The sequence below is a fragment of the Blastomyces gilchristii genome (assembly GCF_000003855.2).
Source record: "Blastomyces gilchristii SLH14081 genomic scaffold supercont1.11, whole genome shotgun sequence".
Taxonomy (NCBI): Eukaryota; Fungi; Ascomycota; class Eurotiomycetes; order Onygenales; family Ajellomycetaceae; genus Blastomyces; species Blastomyces gilchristii.
In genome coordinates, this window is record NW_003101672.1 from 949,790 (window position 1) to 974,965 (window position 25,176).

Below are 25,176 nucleotides of genomic sequence, written 5' to 3' on the forward strand. Positions count from 1 at the left end.
AAGTTAAGTCCTGCTTCTGGATGTTTGGTCTAGCTCTTAATATAATGCCTACAAAACTATGCATAGTATATTAATAACTATGTAGTATATGACGATTATTCACAGAAGTTATCAGATGAGAGTTTTGAAATCAGAGTACTGATATATGATCATTTTTGCATGATTAAAACCAACCGCGATCGGTGAAATGAAAAAAACAGAATTCTATTTTAAATTTCGCTAGAATTGTTGGTTAACCAAGATATATACGCTAACAGAATATGGGAAAAGCCGCTCGCAATAAAGAGAAAACAAAATGAAAGGCGACATTGAATACTTTATGATGGATCGCTCAGAACTTGGCAAACACGTCCAACAAACCCCTTTAATCGGAGTGACCCCGGCGCAGCAGGTAAGGATGATGACGTTGTTGCCATCGTGGTGCCAGGAATAGCAAGCACGCGGGAATTCAGCTCAATCCACTCCACGGTAGAAACAAAGGAAAACGAGATTCTTATGTCATCAGATTCCTTAAAACCATTGGACATGCCTAACTTGTGGTTAGTAATTGGTTCAGGGTGACCATGGTGTGTTGTTTTGGCCGCAGGAAAGATATCGTTGTCAAGCGAAAAGATTTCCTCGTCCCCAGTTGAAGACTGTCTTTGCGTATTTCTGTTGGCCTCGACACATGTTACTTTGGCAGCCGCCCTGATACTGGCAATATAGACAATGGCGTTACCTCCTATTATAAGGGAAGAAGAGAGAGTCGAAGAGAAGTTTGAGGCTGGGAATATCGCAACGAATCCGGTGTGGAAGATGGGCGCGAGGAGTGAACTCGGTATCGAAAGCGGGGAGGAAATTGGGTGGAAATCAGCCAATACCATGCCTTTTCGGATGCTCCCTAGATATGGAGTTGCTTCGGCATTATCTATCCCGATGGTGCCGATTTGGTGCTCGAGTAGAGTAGTCACTGGTAGTCGCAGATTGCGGAGACTGACGACACGAATTACCTGCCAGTGCACTTGTTGCGCCTGAGAGCAATCTTTATCCGCAGGGGAGTTCTGCAAGTAAAACGTTGCAAGTTCCTCTGGCAGTGACCTGCTGAAAAGCGACTTTGACCGTGGAACCAAACGAGACGACTCGATATCCGTTCGTGAGTCCATCATAAGTGGTCCAATGACAAGCTGGTCGCCGATAGATATATTACCACGGCGGACGCGACCACACAAAATAATAGCTCTATCATGCTGACGCTTGCTGTCGCCTGCAACAGAGTAAACTTTGAAGGCTGGCACCTCAAACACTTCAGTAATATCAAACAGCTTCACAGCTTCATGCCTTGCAGTCTTTCTGCCGCTAATTGATATAGGTCTTGTAGAACTCTTCACGGGAATAGGAAGGGAGCGGAGCAATGCGTGCAGCTTCCCAATACCCGCTCCAGTAACGGAGCTTGTGATAACTATGGGAATCTTAGTCGCCCAGTCAGTGCCTTCTGCAGCAATTGTTTTGTCTACATCGTGCTGATCAGAAAGTGAAATCTGTTGAAGATTCACTTCGTGTTCAGCAATCTCTGTTGGGGCCGCGAGCATAACAGGCTTCCTCCCAATTAGCTTGATCGTGGATAGGATTTGGACGAGTGTTTGTCTGATTCCGGAACGAGTAGCCATATCAAGTTTTGTCACAGCAACGATGACGGGGAGTTCTAGCTTCATGCATAGGTCCAAATATGAGAGAGAGAGGTCCATTTCAGATGGAGTATTTAATTTTGGAGAATCTGACTGGCTGTTAGCTGGAATACAGAGCAGCACATAATGAGGCTCCCAGCTGACCAATCCCCGTAGTGTCGACTTGAGATACCTAGTTGACCCAGGTAGATCAGAGAGGAAGACAAGACGGCCACCTTGGGCGGTTGCATGAATATCGTTCCAAGCAGTCACGTTGCCAGACGCATAATTTACCACATCAGGCGTAGGTTCGGTCCCATCAGCCTCATTGGGGGAATAACCTATTAGCTCTTGCGCGATTGAGCTTGTGATCCCGGAGGCAATTTCATGGCGATGTTTCAGAAGGCTAAGTCGGCTCTTTCCCCTGCCGTTGTCAAGAGCGGAAGTAGACAGAGAGCCTAGAAGCGAAGACTTTCCAGCAGTCGACGGCCCAGCCATGACAATGTGAAGTTGTGGTGTTGAGAAGATGGTATCCTTCTCGGCCCCAGGCGATGACACCATCGCAGAGACTTTCGAATCCGACAATAGGCGTTGATCATCTCCAGAAGAGATGTGATCACTGTGTTTGAGATCAGGGCTTACAAGTGCCTCTGCGACCCAGAGCTTTCCAGTACGAAGAACAACTGGTTTCGTGTCATCATCCGCATTCTCGTTCCACTCACAATGGCCAACTGCTACCTTCCTTAAAACTTCAACGTTACAACCCAAACTCGCAGCCATCGCTTTAAGATTGGTAAGGCTTTCCTCTAGTTCATCTTCAGCAAGACCAACAAATGTACCATCATCTGAGACTCCAATCTCGTACAAGGCTCCCTGGGATTCCTCAAGGCCAGGAAGAAGTCGAGCAGGCTTACTAGGGACATTAAGGGTCGGGGTAGCTTCTGGTAGAACAGGAAGGACCAAACCAACAGTGGAAGATGAGTGGAAGGGGGAAGATTGCTGTAAACGCCAGAGAAGCTGAGTAGTCAGTTGCTGGATCCGGTGCTGGCGCGATTGACTAGACTGTGCCTGCGTCGGCCTAATTACCGGCTCCGAAGAAACTGACGAAGGTTCAGGACCAACTGGACTCTGTTTGGAGTGAACGGAGCCCGATGTCAGGTTCCCTGTGGATAATGACAGAAAGGAACGCCGCGAACGTAACAGAAGGTGAAGTTTATACTCCGTCGGTCCATCCTGTGGCTCTACCTCCAACTTTGTAATTCCGTAATCTACTAGGAAATTTGGGTCGTTTGGATCGAACGTACGTAAAGAAGCTTCTTGGGATGTCGCGTCACGATTTCCTGAAGGAATCCGTCGTGGTGTCGTAGAGCCAGGAGTCGACCATGGGGACGACACCCGCGGCGGATCGGGATCATAGGTGAAAACCGATGCCATCCGAAACCTGATAGCCGTGTATAAAGGATATTGCTGATAGGCGATTCCCAACCAATCCACTAGATACGATAGGCATCGGCCTACCGTTTCCTATATTCAAACTTTTGAGCTCGATTTAAGGGCAAGTCTGTAGCCGGGCTGGTCCGTAGGCGAAGTATAAGAGGTCTAAATGCCGAGTATTTGTACGAGAATAACGAATATGTGAGACTGAATGGAGTAACTGGATCATCTTGAGCTCCGAGCTTTTGTGATCGTGAAACTAGGCAAGTTTGGTTTTATGGGTGTGGAAGGGGGTAGCAAACGGGGGGATCAGAGAGAGCAAGGTTACAGCCAGGTAGACGCCAGCTGTATATAGTCAGGACAAAGGCGACATGTTCCTTACGTTGGTATAAGAGTCATCTCATGCGACAATCGCTGACTCGAAGTTTGTCCGGCGATGAGGTTGGCTGTCTAGTCACGTGAATAATGATCTGATAAAAATTTCACGTGATTTGTTGCCGCCAAAGGAGTTACAGAAATAAATCTATTTAACCAGCATATATTGTGCCTTCATGTCAAAACTACTCTTCAAATTGGAACTTGAGCAGTTGTTTTAAGATACTTTGATAATTGCAGCTGCAGTTCATTGATTCCCCATGAGTGTCTTGATGGTTGCTTGCTTTGGCAATGTGCATCCTTGGGACTGCCTTCAAGGTGAGAGAAATGGTAATCCTGCCAGAGGATGACAGACCAAGCGCGGAGCTGAACCGGAGCATCGGTCTGTAGGGCTGAGAGGAGAGGACGACCTAAACCAAAATGCGCTCTGCTCTGTACCTAACTTGGTACGTAGCAAACCTTAAAACCAGCGGGTATCCAGTCAAATATGGGCCGTAAACTAGTTGCTTCGTCCGATGAGATCACTGTCAGCTCAGGACCATCCTGTTATGGATGTGAATTTATCGCGATTTGGAAGCCGAATGGGTGGTCAAACCCTGCAATAATGGAAGATGCCTGTTTGAACTGTAACACCTCACCTGGTTTGGAGATAGTTAGCTGACAACCATCACAGGGAGGGGAAATTTGATGCGACAAATTGAAGGAGATCACAAGGTGTCCCAGTTACTTCCATAATCCCTAAGGAAATTTGGCCCAAACATCAATTGCAGTGCAAAGCTCTCCAGGCTCTCATCGATTATTTACCGCAAGGTATGTTACAGGACAGTAGCTATGTGGCTTCTCCATAAGTTACGAGCACGATTCGTCAAGGAGTTGTTACTTGACGTAACTCCAAGAACCGCTGAGGGGAAGTGGAGCGGCATCATGAAAAACATTACAGTGTTAATATTGTTCAAAAGAAGATAACGCGAATTCCTAAACACTTATTATGTGGAAGGTGTAAAGCTTGTGTGATTGAAAGGTTGCTAGCTTGTGGAAAGTTATATCCATACCGGAAAAACGTAGGCTTATTATACAACCGGGTTATGGTTGTTCCACCATGCCAGTCGCCGACACCGTCGCCGAACTGTAAAATATAATATAATGGTGGATTAGCTGTGGAATCACTGTAAATGAGTTATGAACAGAACAAAATCATCATTGTATTGACAATGTCACTGATTTCTATCTATATAATCACTAATTCTAAAAAATGTCTCATTCACTGAAATTGTTCTCTATTGAAAATCTGTCATATTTCTCTGTAATTTCTTCTGAATTCTCTGAATCATCTCTATATCATTGTCATTATTTTCTGTCATATTCATATCAACATTTATTTCAGAGAACTTGTGAATTAATATTGAAGTTTGTGAAGAATCAGTATCAATGATTATTCATTATTTGAAAGAGAGAGTTTCAGAGAGATCAGAAGCTGTGCATTTATTTATCTATATTATTATCAACTTCTGTATAAATCTGAGAATTATTTCACTGATTCTAACTTACTTTTTTACTGAGAATGTTGAGAGTTTCAGTACTGCTCATAGTCAGAGAATCAATTGAAGTTAGAAGATTAGAGAAGAAAGAGAAAGAAGAATTAACAGTAGTAGCAGAGATATTAGTGAGAAGAATAAAAAGAGAATTATTACTGTTATTAAATTTCTTATTACTGCTGCTACTGTTGCTAACTGTAACTGAATTCTTATTAAGATAATCTACAAGTCTCTGAATATGCTTTATTATTTTATACATCTCAATGATAATACAGCTAGCTTCAGTATTAACATTATTTATTAAATTTGTAAGATTCTTCATTATTAATTTTTATTCTTCAATATAACTGACTATTATTCTTAAAAACTTATAATACACTTCAAGCTTGATAGTTTTAATATTAAGTTTTATCTTTTTAATTATAATTTTCTTCTTTTCTACAGTAACTTTTTTCTTTTCAATTTCTAATTTCACTCTTTCAATATTCAACTTGATCTTCTTAATCTTAATTTTAGCTTTTTCAGTGACACTGATGATAATATTTGAGACTTTCAGAGCAATAGTAATACTCTTTATATATTGAGCTTTCACTTTCTATCAGTAAGTTTTAACTTTTTTAATCTATTTTAAAAGATTCTTCACTGATTTTAATATAGTCTTCTTTATTATTTTCTTAAAATTATCTGATATAGAAAGATAAAAGTCATGAGTTCAGATCAGATTGTTAACTTATTCTTTTAATTCTTCAGAGATAATCATATATTTCTTTTTCTTATAATTGTAATTTGTATAAGACTTTAAGCTTCTCTTCATCTTATTATAAGCAGTATTCAAATGATGAGAAAAAATATACTTAATACAGTGTTTATATATTATTTATTTATCAGACTGCTTTATTAAGATATTCAGATAGCTGCTTACTTTCTTCTCTTAAGTCTTTACAGTAGTAGTATAGATACACTTAAGAGTATTACTTATTATTTTGAATACTACTGCTGTTATTATTATTACTGTGATTGATACTGCTACTATTATTATTACTATAATTAATACTGCTGCTGTTATTATTATTACTATAATTAATACTGATATAATGAATTACTAATATTCTTAATATACTATACAGATAAGATATCTTGATTAGAACTTTTCTAATTAAAAGCTTTCTATTACAACTGACAGAATACTAATCAGACTGAGAAATGAAGAAGAATAAAGTGAGCTGAGTGAGCTGAGAATAATCTTTACAGTGTATTATTATTGCAAGAAGAAGAAAGAAGAAAAGAAGAAAAAGAAAAATATAAGTCTTTATATATATTATTAATTCATCTTTGTAGATTATTATGCAATGAATACAAATACTTTTATATTTCATCTCTGAGTGTAATCAGCATATCTGACAGATTTCATTCATATCTTAATACTTTTTATACAGGCTATCACTGATTGAATTACAGCTATTTTGAATATAAAATCATTTCTATTAACTAGAAATAAGTGTTCAATGCACTGTTAGAAATATATCTACAGAATTCAAGATTTTCTGATATAGTGAAATCAGTGAATTCTTCACAGTCATAACTATATAAATTATAAGATAGAGAATATAACAACTTTCTTCAGTGAATATCAAGACAGATATATTCTAATTATATGTATTAAAGTATATATTAACTAATTTATATATAAAACTCATAGAAAACTAAATATATTGAAATATAAATAGATTATGTTAAAAATCTCTATATCACTGATCTGTCTTTCACTGAAAGTATCTCTGAAAATTTGATCTTTTTTCATATCTTCTCTTATATATCTTTTATCAGATGTCTCTTTTTTGCTGTCAGAGTATTCTAAATTATCTCAGTAAAGTCATCTCTAACAATTTACTGATATTCAGAAATATCACTTATCAGATCTCAGAATGTCAGAATATTTTATTATTACAGTATAGCTGTGATAGAATTTTCATTTATATCAGTATTATTAAATATTTTGATCTGAGTTATAAGATTAATATATATCTCTATTTTTCAGAATCAGTTTCTAGTTTTTCAATTCAAAGTTTTCAATTCAATATCTTTAACTAATGAATATTTAACTTATATTTCATATATTATTATTCTTGCTCAGAGAATCAATCAAAGTTGATGATTTCTCACACTCAGTAAAAAATCAGAAAGAACTTTTCAGCAGTAAATAAATTATAGAAGTATTTAAAGATGATTGATTCTTTATAGTAGTTATATAATCTGATTATCACTGAACTTTCTCTGCTCTTTATCTTCTTCTATTGAATATAATTCTATATTAATAAATAATTAGCTAAGTTGATCAAAAAAATTTTAATATCTCACTGAAAAGTTTCAAATTGTTCTAAGATATCTCATTAAAAAGTTGATATATTTGTTAAAATCTAATACTACTTATCTTCATTTCTTTAAGAGTTCAGAACTTTCATGTTTTAATTATATTCAGTATCATTATTCTGCTGAATGAAAAGATATATAATGTTTTATTCTTTATTTTTATCACATTTATAATCATTCAATTCAAATTATCTTTGTTAAAAGAAAGAAAATATATTCATTTTATCTTCAGACATAGACACTGCTCTATCAGTTAAATTTCCTTCTCATATATTTCTGTATTCAGATGTCAGGTTCAGTAATGCCTTTTTAATGAACTGCTTAATATCAGTGATAAGTTTGACTTCTTCTTATCTGACTAGTATTTATTATTGCTGCTATTATATTCACTCTATGTTCAGATATATTAATATTAGATTTCTTTTGAAATCAGTAATTTGTCTCATTAAATCTACTAGATGAGAGAGTTCAGAGAGATCTAGTAAAGCAGAATTCATAACAATATTCATTTTCAGAATCTTGATAGAACTCTGATAAATTTATGATATGAATAGAAATATAGTGATTTGATTCTTAATATTAAATTGATATAGATTGTCACTGATTACAGCTCTTATTAATATATTTCTTTTCAGTAATTTAATCTCATATATATCTCTTTTCAGTAATTCAACCTCATCTCTTTATTTTATCAAGATCACTTATTCACTTCATTTATATCTTTTCAACTACACAACTTTTTTCTACAAATTATATCAGAAAGCAAAATATTGTGTCTGTTTAATTAAAATTCAAAACACTATCTACTATCTGTCTCTAGATAAGAATTCAGAGATGATCAATATCTCTCTTTTCTGAAAACTGTAAATGAAGATTTCACTGATAATGATTCAGATATTGATACTTCTGATGAAGAAGTATTACTATTCTCAGTAAGTTTATCACTTTTAATATCTCTATTATTATAAAAACTAACATTCTCTAAAGACAGAGTCATATAATGAGAATGCTGCTGATAATGTTAAGTATATTAAGTGACTTTTAAAAGCAGCTGCTGAGAAGAATATTTTTAAAAATAATGATTAAGAGAATTCTGATGAGTCAGTTACTGATAATATTAAAATATCAGCTACTGATACAATTACTGTTACTATTACTGATTAATTTATTGATTCTGATTCAGTAATTGATATATCTCATAAACACAGTAACTTTGAAATGAATTCATTTATTCTGATAATAAGACTCTGAGCTGAAGAGTTAGATATTTTCTGAAAAAACTATAAATTACTACTGTAAATTCTGTATTTATTGAAGAATATATCACTGATAAGTCTGCTCTCTGAAGGTCTATTAACTCTGAAAAAGTAATGCAGAGCACAATTTCCAATTTTATCAGTTAAGAAAACCTCAATTTTAATAGTATTATTAATATAAATATTAACTCTGAGTTCTGCTTAGAAAAATCTTGCTGAATTCTTCATGAGATCACTATACTTTTAAAATCTGATTCTCTTGATATCTGCTCTTCTCAAATCCTCAACTTTTCAGTGATAAATGTATATAGAAATGACAGAAATTGTCAACAATTTCACAGAGTTATAATAATCTCACAGTTGAGAGAGCTCTGTTAAATATTATTTCAGTGAATTCATCTGATATTTATTAATAAATAAATCTATTTTTTCTTCTGATTTTATTCAGTATCAGTGTGAGAATCTTGAATGCTACTACAAATCAGAGTTGAACAATATATCTTATATTAAAAGAGTGCATTTTATCAGACATGATTGCTGATATTCAGATATAAGATCTTATATAATAGTTCTGAAAGTTTAAGAAGCTGTTCACTATACTCTGCAGACTGTACAAAGATTATTATTCTTGAATTCATTATTTAGTCTCTTCAAAATAATTATAATGAAGAATAAGATGAAATATATCTTAATTACTCAAGTTCTTAATTAACTTGATATTTATATAAATATAACATTTGAATCAGATTCTGATCTGCTGATATATAAGAGTTAAGATCAGTATTTTCTTCACTGAGTTATAAGAATTAAAACTGAGATGATTGAAATATAACTATATTGCAAATCTTCACTAATTCAGACTGAGTTGAAAATTACAGCACATGAATAAGATCTTTTAAAAAGTATATTTTACTCTGATATATAAGTTATTTCTCTGTTATATCAATTATTTATTAATGAATTTAACTTATATTAGAACATGTATTAAAGCTTAATAAGTTTTTATTTAATTTCTGCACTGAGTGCTGTTAAGCACTTAAAGTGAAATAATATTTTTACTCTAATCTTTGATTCTCATAATATCAATTTTTCTGATACAGTTACTGCATTGTTATATGACTTATCTATATTAAATTATAAGAGAGTTATAATGAATATTGATGAAAAAAAGATGAGAGTGATTGTATCTTATATTACATTTCTTAAAGATATACTGCAGTAAAATAATAATACAGAGATTAAAGAATTAACAGTAAGAAGATCATGCTAAAGCTGCTTTATTAATGATAAGAATTAATTAAATCTGAACTATAATCTATATAATAACAGCTGATTTCACTATTATATATAATATCTTCAGACTAAACTGAATAATCTATTAAATCTCACATGCAGAGATTAAATGTATCAAGAGTAAGAAATAATATCACAGATTATATCTCTTTTTCAGATATATTTAAGTTTGAATTTGATCTCTTTTTTCTCATCTGATTCATATCATAGTGAGTTCACTGATATATCAGAGATTTCACACTTATTACTGATCAGTACTGTCTTATTATTATATAATTAGCTAGAATACTTCTGAATATTACAGATATTTTCTTTTTCTCACAGTTAAAATCATCTACAGTCACTGATCACTCATCTCAAGAAGTATCAGCTTTAAGAACATGCTTAAGCTTCAATTATTATATCTCTTATCTTGTGATATAAGCTCAAGAAGAAATGACTCAGTCTGATAATTAAGTAGAGTATTTCTGTAGTATTTTCAGCACTAAATCAATCATCTATTAATCTTATTATTCAGATATATACAGTTATTGTAAGAAGTAATAGTTTATTAATATCTCAATCTCTGAGAGAAAATGATTCTGAAGTAACTTATTAAATTATACTTACAGTCTGTTAATAGCTATAATTTCTTATTAAAGCTGTAGTAAGAGCAGCAGTGATATTTAAATTATTCTAAGCTGATTCAGTTGTTAATTATCAGTTATCTCCTGCTTCAACAATGAGCACAGTTGCTATATATATCAGTGATTATACTAAAAAAGCAAAGCTTATATGATATATGAAGAATCAGCTGAATATATATATTAATTTACACTATATTAAGCTGATTAAAGAATATACTGTATCTAATAACTGTAATATTCTGACAGAGAAGAATAAGTATCAAGACTATAAGAATTTAATACAGTGAATAAATTATCAGAATATAGAGAAGATACTGCTCTTATAGAAGAGCTTTCACTATATTTTATAACTAATATTAAGAGATTCTTTTAACAGATCTGACTTACATCTGATATAGAAAATTCAACAGCTATATACAGTTTATTCAGCACTATTCAATAATCTGCTGAGAATGAATAAAGAACTAGATAATAATAATAATTCACTGAACTACTCTGTCAAGTTAGAGTCAATAAAAGATTATATTATCTCAAAGATTTTTAGTCATCTATTATTAAATAAGATGTCAGAGAAAGTCAGTATATAATTTATAAATCTCTTAAAACTTAAACTTCTTTATCTTTTTCTTAATAAGCTGTGAGAATTCTATAATACTAATTAAAATAAGTTCTTAGTTTTAAAACTAGATCATCATCTGATTCTTTTCTATAATAAGTTAATATTCTCAGTTCAGTATATTTATCAATCAATCAGTTATTAACTTATTACTAACTTATAAATCAGAGATTGTGTTCACTGAATCTCTTTTATAAAAGAGAATATCATTTAATATCAAGAGACAGAGCTTGACTGAATTACAACTATATTTATTCATAAAATGAGAGAAGTTAAGTGAATTTTCTTTATACTTATTTCTCTACATTATATCATGCATAATCATCTACTGAATCTGTCAATTTTACAAGAGAATTCTGATAATTACACTATTATCAGACTGTCAGTAATTCAAAAGACAGTATTATATAATATTTTAATACAGAATAGTAATGAAAATAATAATTATTTAATATATAAGTTTTAGATAATAAGATATTTGTATTACAATTGAGATGTCTCATTTCTTTAGATAGAATAGATAATTAATGAATAGCAGTTATTATACTGAGTAATAGATAACTAACTAGCTTAATAGTATTAGTTTCACTGACAGAACAGTATACAGTGTCTTATAGTATCTTAGTAGTATTCTGATAATGATATCTGTTAATTACATAGTTACTGAGTAGTGTTATAATAATGTTAGAAAGTTCTGTGCTGTCTCAATATTATCTTGATATTTAATATTCAGTGATATGTCACTGAATATAATAATGAAACATGTGTTACAATCAGTGACATGTAACACGGGTGAAATAGTGAATTCACAGTGTAATCACCGTAAATTAACTCTACGTTCTTCCGGTATAAATGATGAAAGAATTAGTAAGCCAGATCACGTGACCTGACACCCTCACTCATCAGAGTAACTATACACAATACTATATATAAAATTCGCCTTCAAATCAAGTACAGGTACAAAAAATGACTGAAAAATATGAAGTAGTGAAAAATCAGTTATAATATACATTATTTTTTATTTCTCTGTCTCTCTATCTTCTTTATATTCTCTTTTCAATGTGTATATTTCAAACAGTTGATCTCTTTAATACAGGTCTTGTAATAATACTTTCATTTCATAAAAGCTTTGATGCGTGTGAGGTTTTTCAGAATTGAAAGTGCAGTGATTTCAGAATCAATGAGTAGGTCTTCAAGACTGTTTCTCACTGAAGCTTTTCTCATTATAGTAATATTTCTTATAGATGTTAAAGAATTATCTAATTCAACTGTGAATTTCAGAGAGTTCAGTGTATTCTGCACTAAAAAAATAGATATTCTCACAGAGATATCATAGTCAATTCATTAATTATTAGTAAGTATGAGAAATAATGAACACTCAGATTGAATTTTCTTATCAATAAACAGATTAGAAATCACTATAGTTTTTTAACAGACTGCAGTGAGTAGATCTGATATTACTGAAGAAATCACTGCAGCTGCTTTACAGACTGTATTAAGTAGAATCTTCAGATTATATATTATAGTTAATATTAATAAATCAGCAAGATAAAGATTCTTCTGAAAGATGATGTCTTTTAATATATATAAATACTCATTAAAGAAATTCTTATAGAGTTTTATAAAACAGACTGATACATTAATAATCTCTGTGAGATTTACTATCTGAAAGATCTCTGAATTATCTGTAATAAATAGTTAAGTCTCACTCTCACTATTGTTCTTTTTCTTCTTTTCTTTGAATTTCTTTATTCTTACAGTGTTGTAGATTCTTCAATTATCTAAAACACTGTCTGAATTGATTAATCAACAGTTATCAAAGTGAGATCTCTTATATTCAGAACATATAGATGAGTTTTCTGATCTCTTTTAAGTACTACTATAATCATATTCAGTACAGTCTTCACAGACTGAATTTAATATATTATTATTAAAATTGATAGATGTAGTAATCATTGTATCTGTTATAACTATTATAGCTGTATTAACTGCAGAATCTATATTTTACAGATTCTTTTTATCTTTTGAAGAATTAAGCCGCGAATAGATTTTCTTCATGAGAAGATCAATATTCAATATCACAGCTGTGAATTTGAAATTCTGTATCTTCTCTATCTTCTTCTAAACATAATTTCTTCAATTGTTGAGTAGAACTGAGTAGAAGATATTAAATATTCACACATCTAAGAGAGAAGCATTCAACATCTTCAATTTTATAATAATGAACTGAAACTTATCAAAGAATGTGTGTAGATTGATGATCTGTGTGCTATCAAGAGACATGAATTTCAGAACTGTCTCACAGTGTAACTGTGTTTTGAGGACAGAGTATTCCTGTTTAATCGCATTTCATAGAGTATAAGTGATCTGATTTTCATCATACTTGGAGAAATGTGGTCTGACACCTGCACTCAAGAAGTTTGAGATGAATGTGTAGAGCCACCGGTTTCTGACGTCTCAGAATGGTGCTCATTCATCATCTTTTTGTAGAGAGTTCTGAGTCTGTTGTTTCTCTATCATATACCAGCACTGTGCATCAACCAGTTTTGATTTCATGAAGATGCTTCATGTGATGTAATTGAATGTGCCAGTCAGACTGTTTGATCTCACAGTATTCTTGACATCTTTCTTGAATTGAGAGATTGCCTTGCCAACACGGCTATCTGATTCATAAAGGTTGAATTCCAACCTTTCACCGAGATTAGGATTCCATGTGGCTGTACAGGCTGTTGATGTGGTGGCAGAATGATTGTTGACATTCTGTGGTCGATCTGTAGAGAATCTCTGTTGACGGAGTTTTTCCAGTTGTAGTTCGAGTTCTAAGACTCTTTGCTTCCCCTTGTCCATCTCAAGCATCATCTTGAGATGCTCCATCTGTTGGTCTGATATTGCCTCGCCCGAACGGTAGACACCTGAGTGTCCATTATTCTCATCAAGAGAATCAGCATCAAGCTGTCGAGTAGATCGGGGGGCCGGCCTGACCGTGTCAGGAGCTGTATTCAAACCAGCTTCGAATCGAGAGGGTGTTTCGACAATGGAGCTTTCAAAGGCTCCAGGAGGATGTCCACTGGCAGAGCGTGAGTGTGAAGAATCATCATCAACTCCAACTGACCCAGTGGAAAGAACGCGAGATCGCGAATGTGTATGAGGGCGGGATCATGTTGAATCCGCCATCTTTGTATTCGTTTATTGGATCCTTGCCAATATTGTTCTCTTTTTCTTGCTTTTTTGCAAATGTGGTGCGTTTTCTGCAAGCCTCTTTTTTTAAGCGAGCAGTAGTATTATTGATCATCAAGATCTCAAATGCATCAATACTGATAGAATAAGACGATTTTAACTCCTGATGGGCGTATCGAATGAAGCAGTAGTTCAAATAATGAGTATATTGACAAGGAATCCCGAATTGGCAGCGATTTTGCGCAAAACGGGTCTCATAACCTGTGGAAGGTGTAAAGCTTGTGTGATTGAAAGGTTGCTAGCTTGTGGAAAGTTATATGGTGAAAGGATTAGTAAGCCAGATCACGTGACCTGACATATTACTATTAGTGACAGGAATCCGACGAGTCGCCGATGTCAAGAGACTTAAGTTACATCGCTCTTCACAGCCCAACGCCCAGTGCAGTGATGTTGGGGCTGCTGAGCAAAGGTTCCTCTTATTAGGGGTTTCTTAGCGGGATTTTTAAAGTTTAAGCACCCGCCCTCTTTGCCATCGGTGTTTCTTGTTTCTGTGTGAGATTCCGTGAAGATTAGTGGTAATGAAGGCAAGGAGCGACCACGCCGCTTGAATCGGTGCCCCCGCGCTGGTGTGCAATAATAAATTAATAGCTCGCCTGAGGCACCCAACCAGCCAAAGCGGCCAAGCCTGCTAAGTTGGCTACAACACGGCAGAGTATATTTCTCACCAGCTGCCTACACATCCTCAGGCGAGTGTGTTGATAATTACTGATCTAGGACCTTGGTCTTCGCATTATTGGCATATGATAACTACCATACTCACGGTCCCTGTTCTCTCTTAGTATGGGCGAGAATCGCCTTGAAAGCCTTGAGATTCCAGAGGAAGAATAATGTTAAAATTTACGAGTATTCCTCCTACGTGGAGACAGCTCTCCTCATTCTTTGGCCCTTCGATACTCCTCTAACCCCCACCCTTCTCTACGCTAGGTAGTTCAGCTGTCGGCCACCTAGCACGCGAAGTCAAACTTCGTGTATCGCTCCCAATTTGGCGGTTGGTTCGGGCGTTTATTAGCGCCGGATACCCGACGATGTGTGATCCAGGAAGCGAAAACGTAGCGAGAGGGAAAAAAATATCGAAGGAAAGAAAATCGGTCGAAGCCGATATGCCATCTTTGGCCTCGGGTACGCTCCAACCAAGAACATGCAGGGCCTGATAACTCTCCTTCAACTTCAACAGTGCGGCCTTTTCTCGGGAACAGGGGGATCATAAGCTATTATTATGGAGAGTGCAAAAGGACATCATGTCACCGTCATGTTGAGCTTAAGTTGAAGCTAAAAAAAACCAGGGCGACGCCAGAGTTACACGTACGGAGCATGGAGTACACGTCATCCCAATTCCGCGCGTGGACCACAATCCAGTAATCGCTCGTGCCAAGCTCCGCGAAAAACAGCAGCAAATAAAAGCAAATAAGGTCGGCTAGCTGTGGAAACATAAGCTGCAACCTGTTGAAGCCGCTAATTGCCAGGGTCCAGTTAGAGAAATATGTCAGAAATGCCCAATGATTTACTCATATTCAGGTATAGAGATACATAGACGACAGTTTAACATTTTACGATATTGGCTTTCAAGAATCTGATGTTAAGAGCGTGCTCAGCTCACATCCATGGATGGATCCATCTGACGGTCGATTGCCCAATCGAACGTATCCGCTATTCATTTCCATGATTTGGAGGCAGGGGGCCCCAGGTTCAAGTTTAAGAACCTGGAGCATCCTCTCGTATTTATCAAATTGCTTCATTTGTCCTCCATTTTATCTTTCTAGATGTAGTTTCTCTTCAATCCGCATTTCGCCATGGTTGAGGATAAAAGAGGGATTAGTGATAGTTTTGTCATTGTGTCTTTTTAAGTCATGAGGTGCTGATGCTAAAAGCAGATATGCTGAGATGATGCTGAAAAGGTCACATACATGTGCAGCAAGATGGCTAGGGTGATCAAAGAGTCGGAAAAGGTGATTGGGGCTCCAGTCTCCCAATGTATGCACCTACCCATTGCGCCTCCAGAAGCAAAAAAACGCCCACCGCGAACAAAAATTGATATCAATACCTTCGTAGATAATCAAAGCGCATGAACACTATCTCTCTGTTACTATTGCCGTGCTATTGCTGTTCGCGCTTCGCTTTGCATTTTCCCTGCGCAAGATGTCCATTCCGTGCCGTTGTTCTAGTGAAAACCGTTCCACAATGAGGACATTCTGATTTCGTGGCAGTCCCTGCCTTTTCACGCTGATGACGCAGAAGATTGCTAAATGTGGAAAATTCACGGCCATTACAGCCATGATCCCAGCACTGTGGTTTCGGTCGAGAGTTCACAATTCGTACTTGGTCCTCTGGGGCGGGTGAGACACTGTATGGAGTAGAAAAATTATCAGCTGAAGCTGAGGTTGCGGGAACCCCTGTATCGGGAATAGGTGAAAAAGAATATTGTCTAGAACTAGCACAGTAAGAATTTAGGAAGACTAGAATCGGCCAAGGATAGGCGGTTAATATAACAGGGTCATTGTTTCAACTCACCTTTGATAGGGATGTAGCGTTTCATATAGTGAGGGGCTGCGCAGGTTAAAATTGTTAGACACTTCTTGTTGGTTAAGGTATTCAAGGTGATGGCTCCTTACGAGGCGGGATAAGCATGGCCGGTAACGTTGGGTACTGGGTGGTTCAAATAATCTGGAGTGAGGGAAGCCATATTTGTAGACGGATCGGAATATGGTTCCGTAGCAGGATGTGAGGTAAATCCGTGCTGTATGTATTCATCCCGTGAATTACTTGGACGAGACTCCTGATCCGGCGCGTGATGCTCAGATAACGTAATTGATATTCTATCTTTGTATTGTCTTGTGGAAGAAACCTGGGATTGCGGAACCGAATAGTGATATCCGCCTGGAGGAGGCATATTTATCAAGCCATCTGAGGGAATAGATGCCTGTGGGGGAGGATTCCGGTGGGTAAAATTAGTTGGAAATTCCAGCGACGAAGCGGATTCGGGTTCTATTCCGTAGGCTGCATTGAATATTGTTACTATCAGTTCAATGAAGAGAGTCGGATCATGCAAATAAATACCTGGAAGGTGCGTATGGCCAGGCCCAGCGTAATGATAACTGGGTTGTGCAAAGGCTGATGAATGCGAAGGCATATTGTAGTGAAAGGTACTGCTTTTGTACAACGAAAATCGTGAGCTTCAGAATATATTAATCTATTTGCTTCTTTCTGCACAACGGATTGGTTGTTTCAACTCACTTCATATGTTCTGTGGTATATTGCTCTTGTCTCGAGGAGAAACCGCTGTATCTGATTTCGGAGTTGGGTACTCCAGTAAACGACTGTGGTGTTGAACTCGAATCGACAGTAGCTGTCATCTGGAATGACGGCCAGTTTTGTTGTGCTTGACTGACTACAACTGCTAAATTCGCATCAAGAGCGCTCAGATCGGATGGAGCGTACTCTGGCGCCCGGTGAACGGCAATTGGTGGTGGCGGGGTAGGGGACGAAATGTTTAGGGCTTCAAACTGCGCGGCAGTAATCGTAGCTGGTTGATCCTTTCGAGAACTCCTAGATCTTTGGCTAGATGAGCTTCTTGATTGTTGACGTCTCTGTGATGACATGCTGTAGTTAAAAAAAAAATTGGCGCTCTGCCGGTCAAAGAGAAGAAAAGAGATAGGAGAAGCGGTGGAATGCATACATGTATTGGACAAGACCATATACTCTGGATACAAAAAGGGCACTGGAGATAGGAGCTTTGTTGGTTGTGAAATAGTTGTTCCCCGCACAACAGAACCCTTCGCAACAGACACGACGGTATTTGCGATAATAATGTCTCTCAACCGCAATTATATGAGGATTATAAAACGGAATGGAAATGAATTAGAGGAAAATGAGGGCGAACATTTTGGGGGGTAACAGTTTAAAGTAGGAGCTGCCAACCTCTCCACCCCATTCTGTTTTAAGAACAGATGCCCAGCCAAAACACTCAGCCATATTGCGCTGGAGCTTAGCCCCATTCATGCCAACCCATCTAGTAGGCCCGATTCATCATCATCTCCATATTAGGGGTGCAGAGTCGTGCGCCACGTCTTGAAATTGCGAGATGACAACTGAAAGGCCAGCCCTAAGGAGCTTGTTGGCTCTCCAGCATTCTAGCACATGCTATAGAACCCCGATCCCGATTTGATTCTGCACAATTAGTTTTGAATACCGCTCACCAAGACCACCACACAGAATTTCGCCTTAACAGGGTTGTAACAGACCAAGTTCCTTGATGCCAAGTAGTTTAGTTCCACATCCTGCCCAAGAGACAAAGTCCTGGACTCTACAGCATTCTGATCACTTCAAATAAAATTGTAGTAGCGAGTCATTGGAGACGCGCCAGGTGAGGAAGAAGAATGAAATTTCCATTTCATAGCTTAATCCAGGGCGGAGTTGTTTGAGTTGGGGGTGGCTAGCCAGAAGTCCTTTTGTGGGTGACATGCGTTCATAAGCTTCCAACTCTCCCTGGCGCCCTTTTTAGGTCCAAATATTCAAGTGGAGATCATCAAATGATGGGTATTCGTGAGGGCTGACATGCGGCTGCAAGGAAAGAGGAGCCAAACCAAGAGCTGATGGATACCTAAAACGACCCAAGCGGAAGAAGTCCATCAAGCTGCCAAAACCGCCGGGGTAAAGCCTTAAAGGGATGGTCCCAAAGGGGCTCCAATATTTTTGGGGGCCAGACGACGTATTTTGGTATCGTTCCGGGAGGTAACCTGACGGTTGAGTCTAATGCTCTTTAGACTTCGACCTAGCTAGAGCCAAGCCAGTCGGTTCATGCTCAGAACAGTAATATAGACACCAAATTCACAGGGTAATTAAATTAAAGAACTCAAACACCAGATAAGAAAGGTGATGACAACTTCTTGTACATCCGCGAGGATGCTCGATTACGGGGCAATTAATCCAAAGAGGGAAAAAAAAAAATCAGGACAAGAGCTCCGAGGTTCGTAGGCGCGGTTGTCTTTTCGCTAGGCATGGTGACTTGTCTTCTCTTGGTGACACTGCCAGGGATAGGGCTCCCGTCCAACTAACGATACAAGGTTATTTTAGGAGCGAAGGAGGGTTGCTGCACTTGGGCGAATCCGAAACTACCTTGAAGAACCAGGCAAAACCCTTGGTTTTGTTTTCTTGCAAGGCGTCGTACCACCCAGCGATTCCAGTCACGGGCTCCTGGGCTTAGCGGGCTAGTACCATTGTCGCGTATACCATCGCCTGGGTGAGATACATACGCAGCATATCTTGCAAGTCGATAGCTCGCCTGAAGGTGGCATGTCCTGCCTTCAGCCCAGTCCGCCACGCCTGCAAATAAGGCTCAACTCGCCAGTCCGGATGAAGGAAGGAGCTTCGTGCCGAACGCGCAACGCTGGCGGGCCAAGCCCTTTACTGCGAAGTTACTCCCCAGGCCTGAGTTACGCATAGTACTCTCACGGCGTTCTCACAAGCTCAAAGCTGCGAATGCTTCATGAGCCCACAGAGGCTGACACTTATTAGCAGGTCAACGATTCTTGAGCCAAGAATTAGTTCCAACAAACGGCAAAGGAATCGTTATCTTCGAGGGCTAGCCAAGAGCCAGTACTCCGTATGGTGGGTCCATATAGGCGCAGCTGTCGAGGTTGGTGGTGGTTTAGTGTGAGGTTGATTATTGTTCAGCAAAAGCCGATTTGCAAGCAGCTGAGATCATGTGAGCGTCGTGATCGACCCGCCAAAGCCGCCCTACAGAGCAACCGCCATTCTTGTAAACTCTGTTGCCCAACAAGAAATTTTGCAAGCACAATTCATTCCTCTATGAACCGTTATCGCCACAGCATTTCTTGTACAACCATCTCCAGACGTGTGTGCCTATTTTGGAGGTGGATACCGAGGTTGGAATCTATTTCCCCCGCCTAGCGTCGCATTGGTTAATAATGGAAGCGCCCCTTAAAAAGCGTTGCAGAACTAAGAACTGGCAGAGTCTTCCGTCTTTATCATGATGACCCTTGCCCCAAAATATCCTTTAAAAAAAGATTCATTCTCTCCGGGATATGCCTCAACAGGTATGTAGGTAGTAGAGAGTCAGTTCGAGATACAAGCTCTGCTAGGCGAGAACTTGTCTCCAGGCACCAATTCTTGTTGAAGCGGGTAAACCCCCATGGTTGCACGTTAGTGTAAACCCAGCCTTGTTGTGCAGATTCTCCTCCTCGTGGCCTTGGATTGGCTGCAGGAAGCCGAAATCTTCCAAAGCCCAGAGCGCTTATTTTAGCGCCAAATAGAGTTTACCGGGCAGCCAATCAGTGCGCCGTTTATGTACTCTATTTTACTAATCCTGGGCTCAGCACCTTAGTTTAACGCATCATAGCATAGCTATGTCCTCTGAAATTTAGTTTAACTTTCCTATCTTTTTCTAAACAAAAAGACGCTCGGGGTCCCCGCAAGTTAGAATAGAGGGAACTATCTGTTCCGACATCGAATATCAGCTCTAGCTAGCGCACTTTACTTATTATTAATAGAAGCCCAAGTTTCCAGTCCAGGTAGCCTATTCGACACTCGCGGCTCTTGCACCGTCAGTTCGTAACGTATCATTTTCGCATGGTAGCATGTTCTTCCCTCGGCAAACTATTATTAGCATTATTAGGGTCTCCAGTTCCGTTTCCTCCATAGTCCTGCAAAGGTGCTGTCATTGCTTTGGGTCACCATTAAATGGTGCGAGGCACAAGCGGGCATTGATATTCGATAGGCGTATACGCAGATTGCCTGAAAATGAAATATGAAGTGTAATATCGATAAGGCTCAGCTATTCCCTGCAATAAACGGAGGAAAATAAATCGAAACTGCAAAGTAGATGGACACGGTAAAAAGGTGAACAGGCTCCTTTCCATCGGCTTCATTGCATGAATCCACTTGTTGCAGGGTGGGTGGCCATTGGTCATTCCTTCGATCAGCCTTGAATCCAGGGTTTCGATCCATGGAGGTTCACAATCTTTGCACGAGAGCCCTGCCATTCAGGAAATGCTAGTTGCAGCCAATAATGAGCGAAGCAGCAGCAAATAACCTATGCTTGTCAGATAGACTGGTTCGAATAGTGCAGGATGCTGCCGCAGCGGCCCGGCCGGAGGGAAGCGAGCTCAGGAGATTTGAAATACACCGGCCCCTGACCGCGGTGCTGAGGTGGGTGGGGCTGGCCAGTTGAGATGTACAGAGAAGCCCTTTACCCCTTCCGTCTTGCCGCATAATGCTGGGTAGGGAGGTGAGAGAGGCCGCGACATTTGGCAGCCGTTATTCAACCAGCAATCAAAAAAGCTTTGAGCCCAGAGATCATTAGCCCGTTTCAGGGTGGGCCTGGCCTATTGGTGCTGCTTGATTGCTTACAGCAATTAGGGTGACGAATAATGCCTTTGGGGGCCTCGCTTTACTCGCCTTATACATTGTTGTCGATTGTCCACGGACCATAATAAGATGATAAGAATAATACCGCATTGCTAGCGTTAACTCTTATCGAACGAAGGAGTCAAATCCATGCTTTCACCAAGGAACTCTTAAGCGGATGGCCGAATTCTCAATACATTATTCGCAGTTATCAGCCAGGCTGATGGTTTTAAGGCAGCAACAATGTCAGGCATTTTGGTAAGTGCCAGGGAAGTAGTTGTCGTCATGGGGACACAGGTGCTGAATTACGGAGCGCACACGACATACACTCTCCCATCCTAGGCTAGGAAGGGAGAGGGAGAGATCAAAAGATGGAAGTTGTTCTCCAAACCCCGAAATTCTGGTTGAGGGCACTTGCGGACCCATATGAGAATCTCCCATCGAAAATCTTGGCTCTTATGATGTGCTTTCCAAATTCTTTGAGATTGTCCATTTTGTGTTGGGTTGCACGATTTCATTCATTTGCCCTCTGGCTTGGTCTATTTCTGTAATGCGCTATAGTAATAGTTCCTGAATCGTTTCAATGCTGTGCTGAGGAGAGTCTGGGCCGTTGGCTAATAATGGATGATGGGTTGAATGAATGGCTGGCGAAAAGCAGGGAAGCGATGGATTGGGTTTTACAAAAATGAATAACGCTCTCCTTTTCTCAATTGGTAACATGGGGCTGTGGGAGTTTTATCGGTCTACACGTGGGAAGCCGCTTGGTCCACCAACCTCAGTTTCTAAGCTGGAGGATTGTACTTCGTAGGGCTGCTCCTTTTTTGACCTGCAAGATGCATGCCGCCGACGCCACTGTTGACTAATAATGTGGCTTCAGCCTTACACACAGCCTCACTGGAAATTTAGGACTTGTTGACTTGTGGCGCAGCAGTACAAAAATATCGAAATTGGAGGAAGAGTCCTGTAGCCCGCAGGATAAAGAGTGAAGGAATTTGTAGTCATGTCCAGCAACCGCCGAAGAACTGGCGAATGGTGCAGCTGCAAGGTATGGGATGAAATCCTTAAGCTTTTCAGCTTGAGACCATGTGATCCTACTACAAATTTCAGCCAGGCGCACTATGCTAACATTCCAATGTGCATCAGATTCCCTCCTCTTGCCTAACTAATAGGGATTTCAAGGATGATGGCCGTACGAGAGTTCAATGTATATATATGGGACTTCTGGAATCAGGCTGGGTTTCCAAGCAGGAGATAGTGGCGAAGTATCGACGATCTAAAGCATCGAATCATTACTTACTGTTGTAACCATATGATCGAATCAGCGCTTTGCTCCCAGAAGAAAAAATCAAGAAAATGTATCTTCAATCCTGAAGATACATGCTTGACGGTGCTTGAGAATGTAAGATAATAGATATCTAGAAAAGAGGGATTGAGCATTGATCATGGAAGAAGCTGAAAAGACTCCCGGAAAAGCATGCGCTTGAGAATTTGGAGAAGCCTCGCGGTCATGTAAGTAGTTGGTGTAATCGGGTGGTTCCTTGATTACTGATCATCCAGAACACCTCCATCCAGGTGTTAAAGGCCGTGAACTTCTGACTTTGGTCCGTCCGGGGATCGCACCAGACCAGTTGTGAGACTCGAGTTGTTATAATCTTCATGATTTGTTTGTTTCAACATTGAGCGCTTCTCCTATTCCGACGCCGGAGCGGATTAACTTAGCACTCCGCGTGCAAAATCCCCGTGGTCCGGCGTTGTCGGATCAACAATGATGCGGGGTATCTTCGCGGTATCAGCTGGCCGATATCATCATGATCATCATCACAATGACAACGATTTCTCCCAGCATGGGCAGAGGCATGGAATGCCTCTTTGGAGTGTTATCTTGATGGCTTAGAGCAGTTCTTAGCAAGGTCAAAATCACCCAACTTTGGAATTCCCTTTCAAACCATCCTGGACATCCATATATGCTTAACCACGATTGATTTGGGTTCCCGCGCGTTTGGCGCTATTTACTAAAGTAGGTACTTCTTGAAGCCAACCCCTCCATCTGGCAGCAACGCTCCGTTTTAAGGCACCAGGATAAAAAAACATTTAAAAACACGGCGCTGCGAAAGACAAACTGACCATTATTCGAAAGATAAACGTGTTCAAATCCCTCCTGCTTATAACCCTATCGTTTGCCATTTTCCTTCGATATCCCGGAACGTTCTTCGTCTTACCGGCTAGTCCACGAATCTCCTAAACGATACGGAAAACCCCCTCCTCTCAGTGTCATAGCTGCAGAATATTCACACAGAATGGCCTCTTTCATCGAGAATCTCTGGTCCAGCATATTCACCCCGGGCCCTACACCTACCTTAGTCCTCGCAACAAACGTAACCTTCGCTGCTCTCCAGCTCCTCCTATTTGCCCTTCTTCTTGCGACTCACAGCATCCACTTTGTTGTCCTCTCGATCCTATGTGGCGGTCTATGGGGTGCGATAAACTGGTTTGTGAAAGAATTAGAAATTTCCCGAGCACAATCGGAGCCCGCCAACAGTTCCTGGCCCCAATCAACCCAGAAGGGACCCACAGGTCGGCCACCCGGAGCGATTGACACGGAGAGCGAAACTGAAACCGAAAGCCTTGCGGGAGGAGAACCAAAGTTACCGGCACCTACAATTTCATCTGGTTTAATGGGACCCCCCCCGATTCGGAACACAGGTGCTTCGCGTGCTCCTCCACCGAATGAGGCAGAAGATTTAAGAAGGCGACGAAACGGCCCCGATAGCTCTGGCTACGTGAGTACGGACAGCGAATGGGAAAAGGTTGATGAAAAGGAGAGATAAATCCAGACTACAACTAATCCCGTGGGGATCAAGAGAATTCCATCCTGGCCTACACCCGCGACTACATCGAGCCATATTCGTGTACATATAGTATCTAAACACTGGAATTGCGAACCTCCATATCACGGCCTATGGCTTCCCTACGCTGGAAAATATATTTACGTTAAAACAATGTTGTTGTCCTTTATCTTTGTTTCCCTAGCTATTTTGTTGCTACATACTTCCCCCTTAGCGGATCGTTGCTCTAGATTGTTGTTTCCCGTTTGCTACTGAGGTATTGGCGTCGATTCATTCAATTTGTGCTTCTGGCTAGTGGTATCCACTGAATAATGGTGTGGAATGTACCCAACGCTATTAGAGAGCGAAAGAGAGCTGTTTTGATACCCGTTGATTATTGTAGATACAAGTTTCTTGCATTCCCTCTTGTTTTCATTTTTGACCTGATGGCAACCAGAAAATTCATTGTGCTATTCTTGAATGAACTTCTCCTAATGTTAATGCTAGCCCTACTTTGACATGGGAAGGGAATGGAACCTCTATTTTATTAGTTGTAGTCTTCGCTATCACTTGTCCCTTGGTTCGACTCTCAGTGCAGCCGCTT

At 39.0% G+C, this 25,176-nt stretch overlaps 4 protein-coding genes across 9 annotated transcripts; 1 reads left to right on the forward strand and 3 right to left on the reverse strand.

Annotated features, from left to right (window-relative positions):
• Nucleotides 1–18: 18 nt before the first annotated feature.
• Nucleotides 19–3,784, reverse strand: BDBG_05482 (GTP-binding protein 2). The gene has a single exon (XM_002623928.2). It carries the CDS (start codon nt 3,075–3,077, stop codon nt 318–320), a length of 2,760 nt encoding a protein of 919 aa, XP_002623974.1. The 5' UTR covers nt 3,078–3,784; the 3' UTR covers nt 19–317.
• A 9,866-nt stretch (nt 3,785–13,650) lies between these two features.
• Nucleotides 13,651–14,858, reverse strand: BDBG_05483 (uncharacterized protein; the record flags this gene model as incomplete). The annotated part of the gene is made up of 2 exons (XM_031722179.1): nt 13,651–14,255; nt 14,843–14,858. 2 exons carry the CDS (start codon nt 14,856–14,858, stop codon nt 13,714–13,716), a joined length of 558 nt encoding a protein of 185 aa, XP_031578999.1. The 3' UTR covers nt 13,651–13,713.
• Nucleotides 14,859–14,887: 29 nt separating this feature from the next.
• BDBG_05484 lies at nt 14,888–23,389 on the reverse strand (the record flags this gene model as incomplete). Of its 5 annotated transcripts, none has more annotated exons than XM_031722184.1 (7): nt 23,045–23,389; nt 18,059–22,838; nt 17,617–17,934; nt 17,440–17,528; nt 16,995–17,379; nt 16,894–16,929; nt 14,888–16,807 (listed from the first exon to the last, which is right to left on the reverse strand). In XM_031722184.1, the coding sequence occupies exons 3-7, from the start codon at nt 17,733–17,735 to the stop codon at nt 16,480–16,482; spliced, it is 957 nt and encodes a 318-aa protein (XP_031579002.1). In that variant the 5' UTR covers nt 17,736–17,934; nt 18,059–22,838; nt 23,045–23,389. The 5 variants fall into 5 exon arrangements, with proteins under 5 accessions (XP_031579002.1, XP_031579001.1, XP_031579004.1 ...); XM_031722183.1 differs by having other exon boundaries at nt 18,059–22,965; XM_031722181.1 differs by lacking the exon at nt 23,045–23,389 and having other exon boundaries at nt 16,002–16,807; nt 17,440–17,555; nt 18,059–20,467.
• BDBG_05486 lies at nt 22,739–25,172 on the forward strand. 2 transcript variants are annotated; one of them, XM_031722185.1, is made up of 3 exons: nt 22,740–22,792; nt 22,891–23,764; nt 23,885–25,172. In XM_031722185.1, the coding sequence occupies exon 3, from the start codon at nt 24,045–24,047 to the stop codon at nt 24,573–24,575; it is 531 nt and encodes a 176-aa protein (XP_031579005.1). In that variant the 5' UTR covers nt 22,740–22,792; nt 22,891–23,764; nt 23,885–24,044; the 3' UTR covers nt 24,576–25,172. The 2 variants fall into 2 exon arrangements, with proteins under 2 accessions (XP_002623978.1, XP_031579005.1); XM_002623932.2 differs by having other exon boundaries at nt 22,739–23,764.
• Nucleotides 25,173–25,176: the final 4 nt, after the last annotated feature.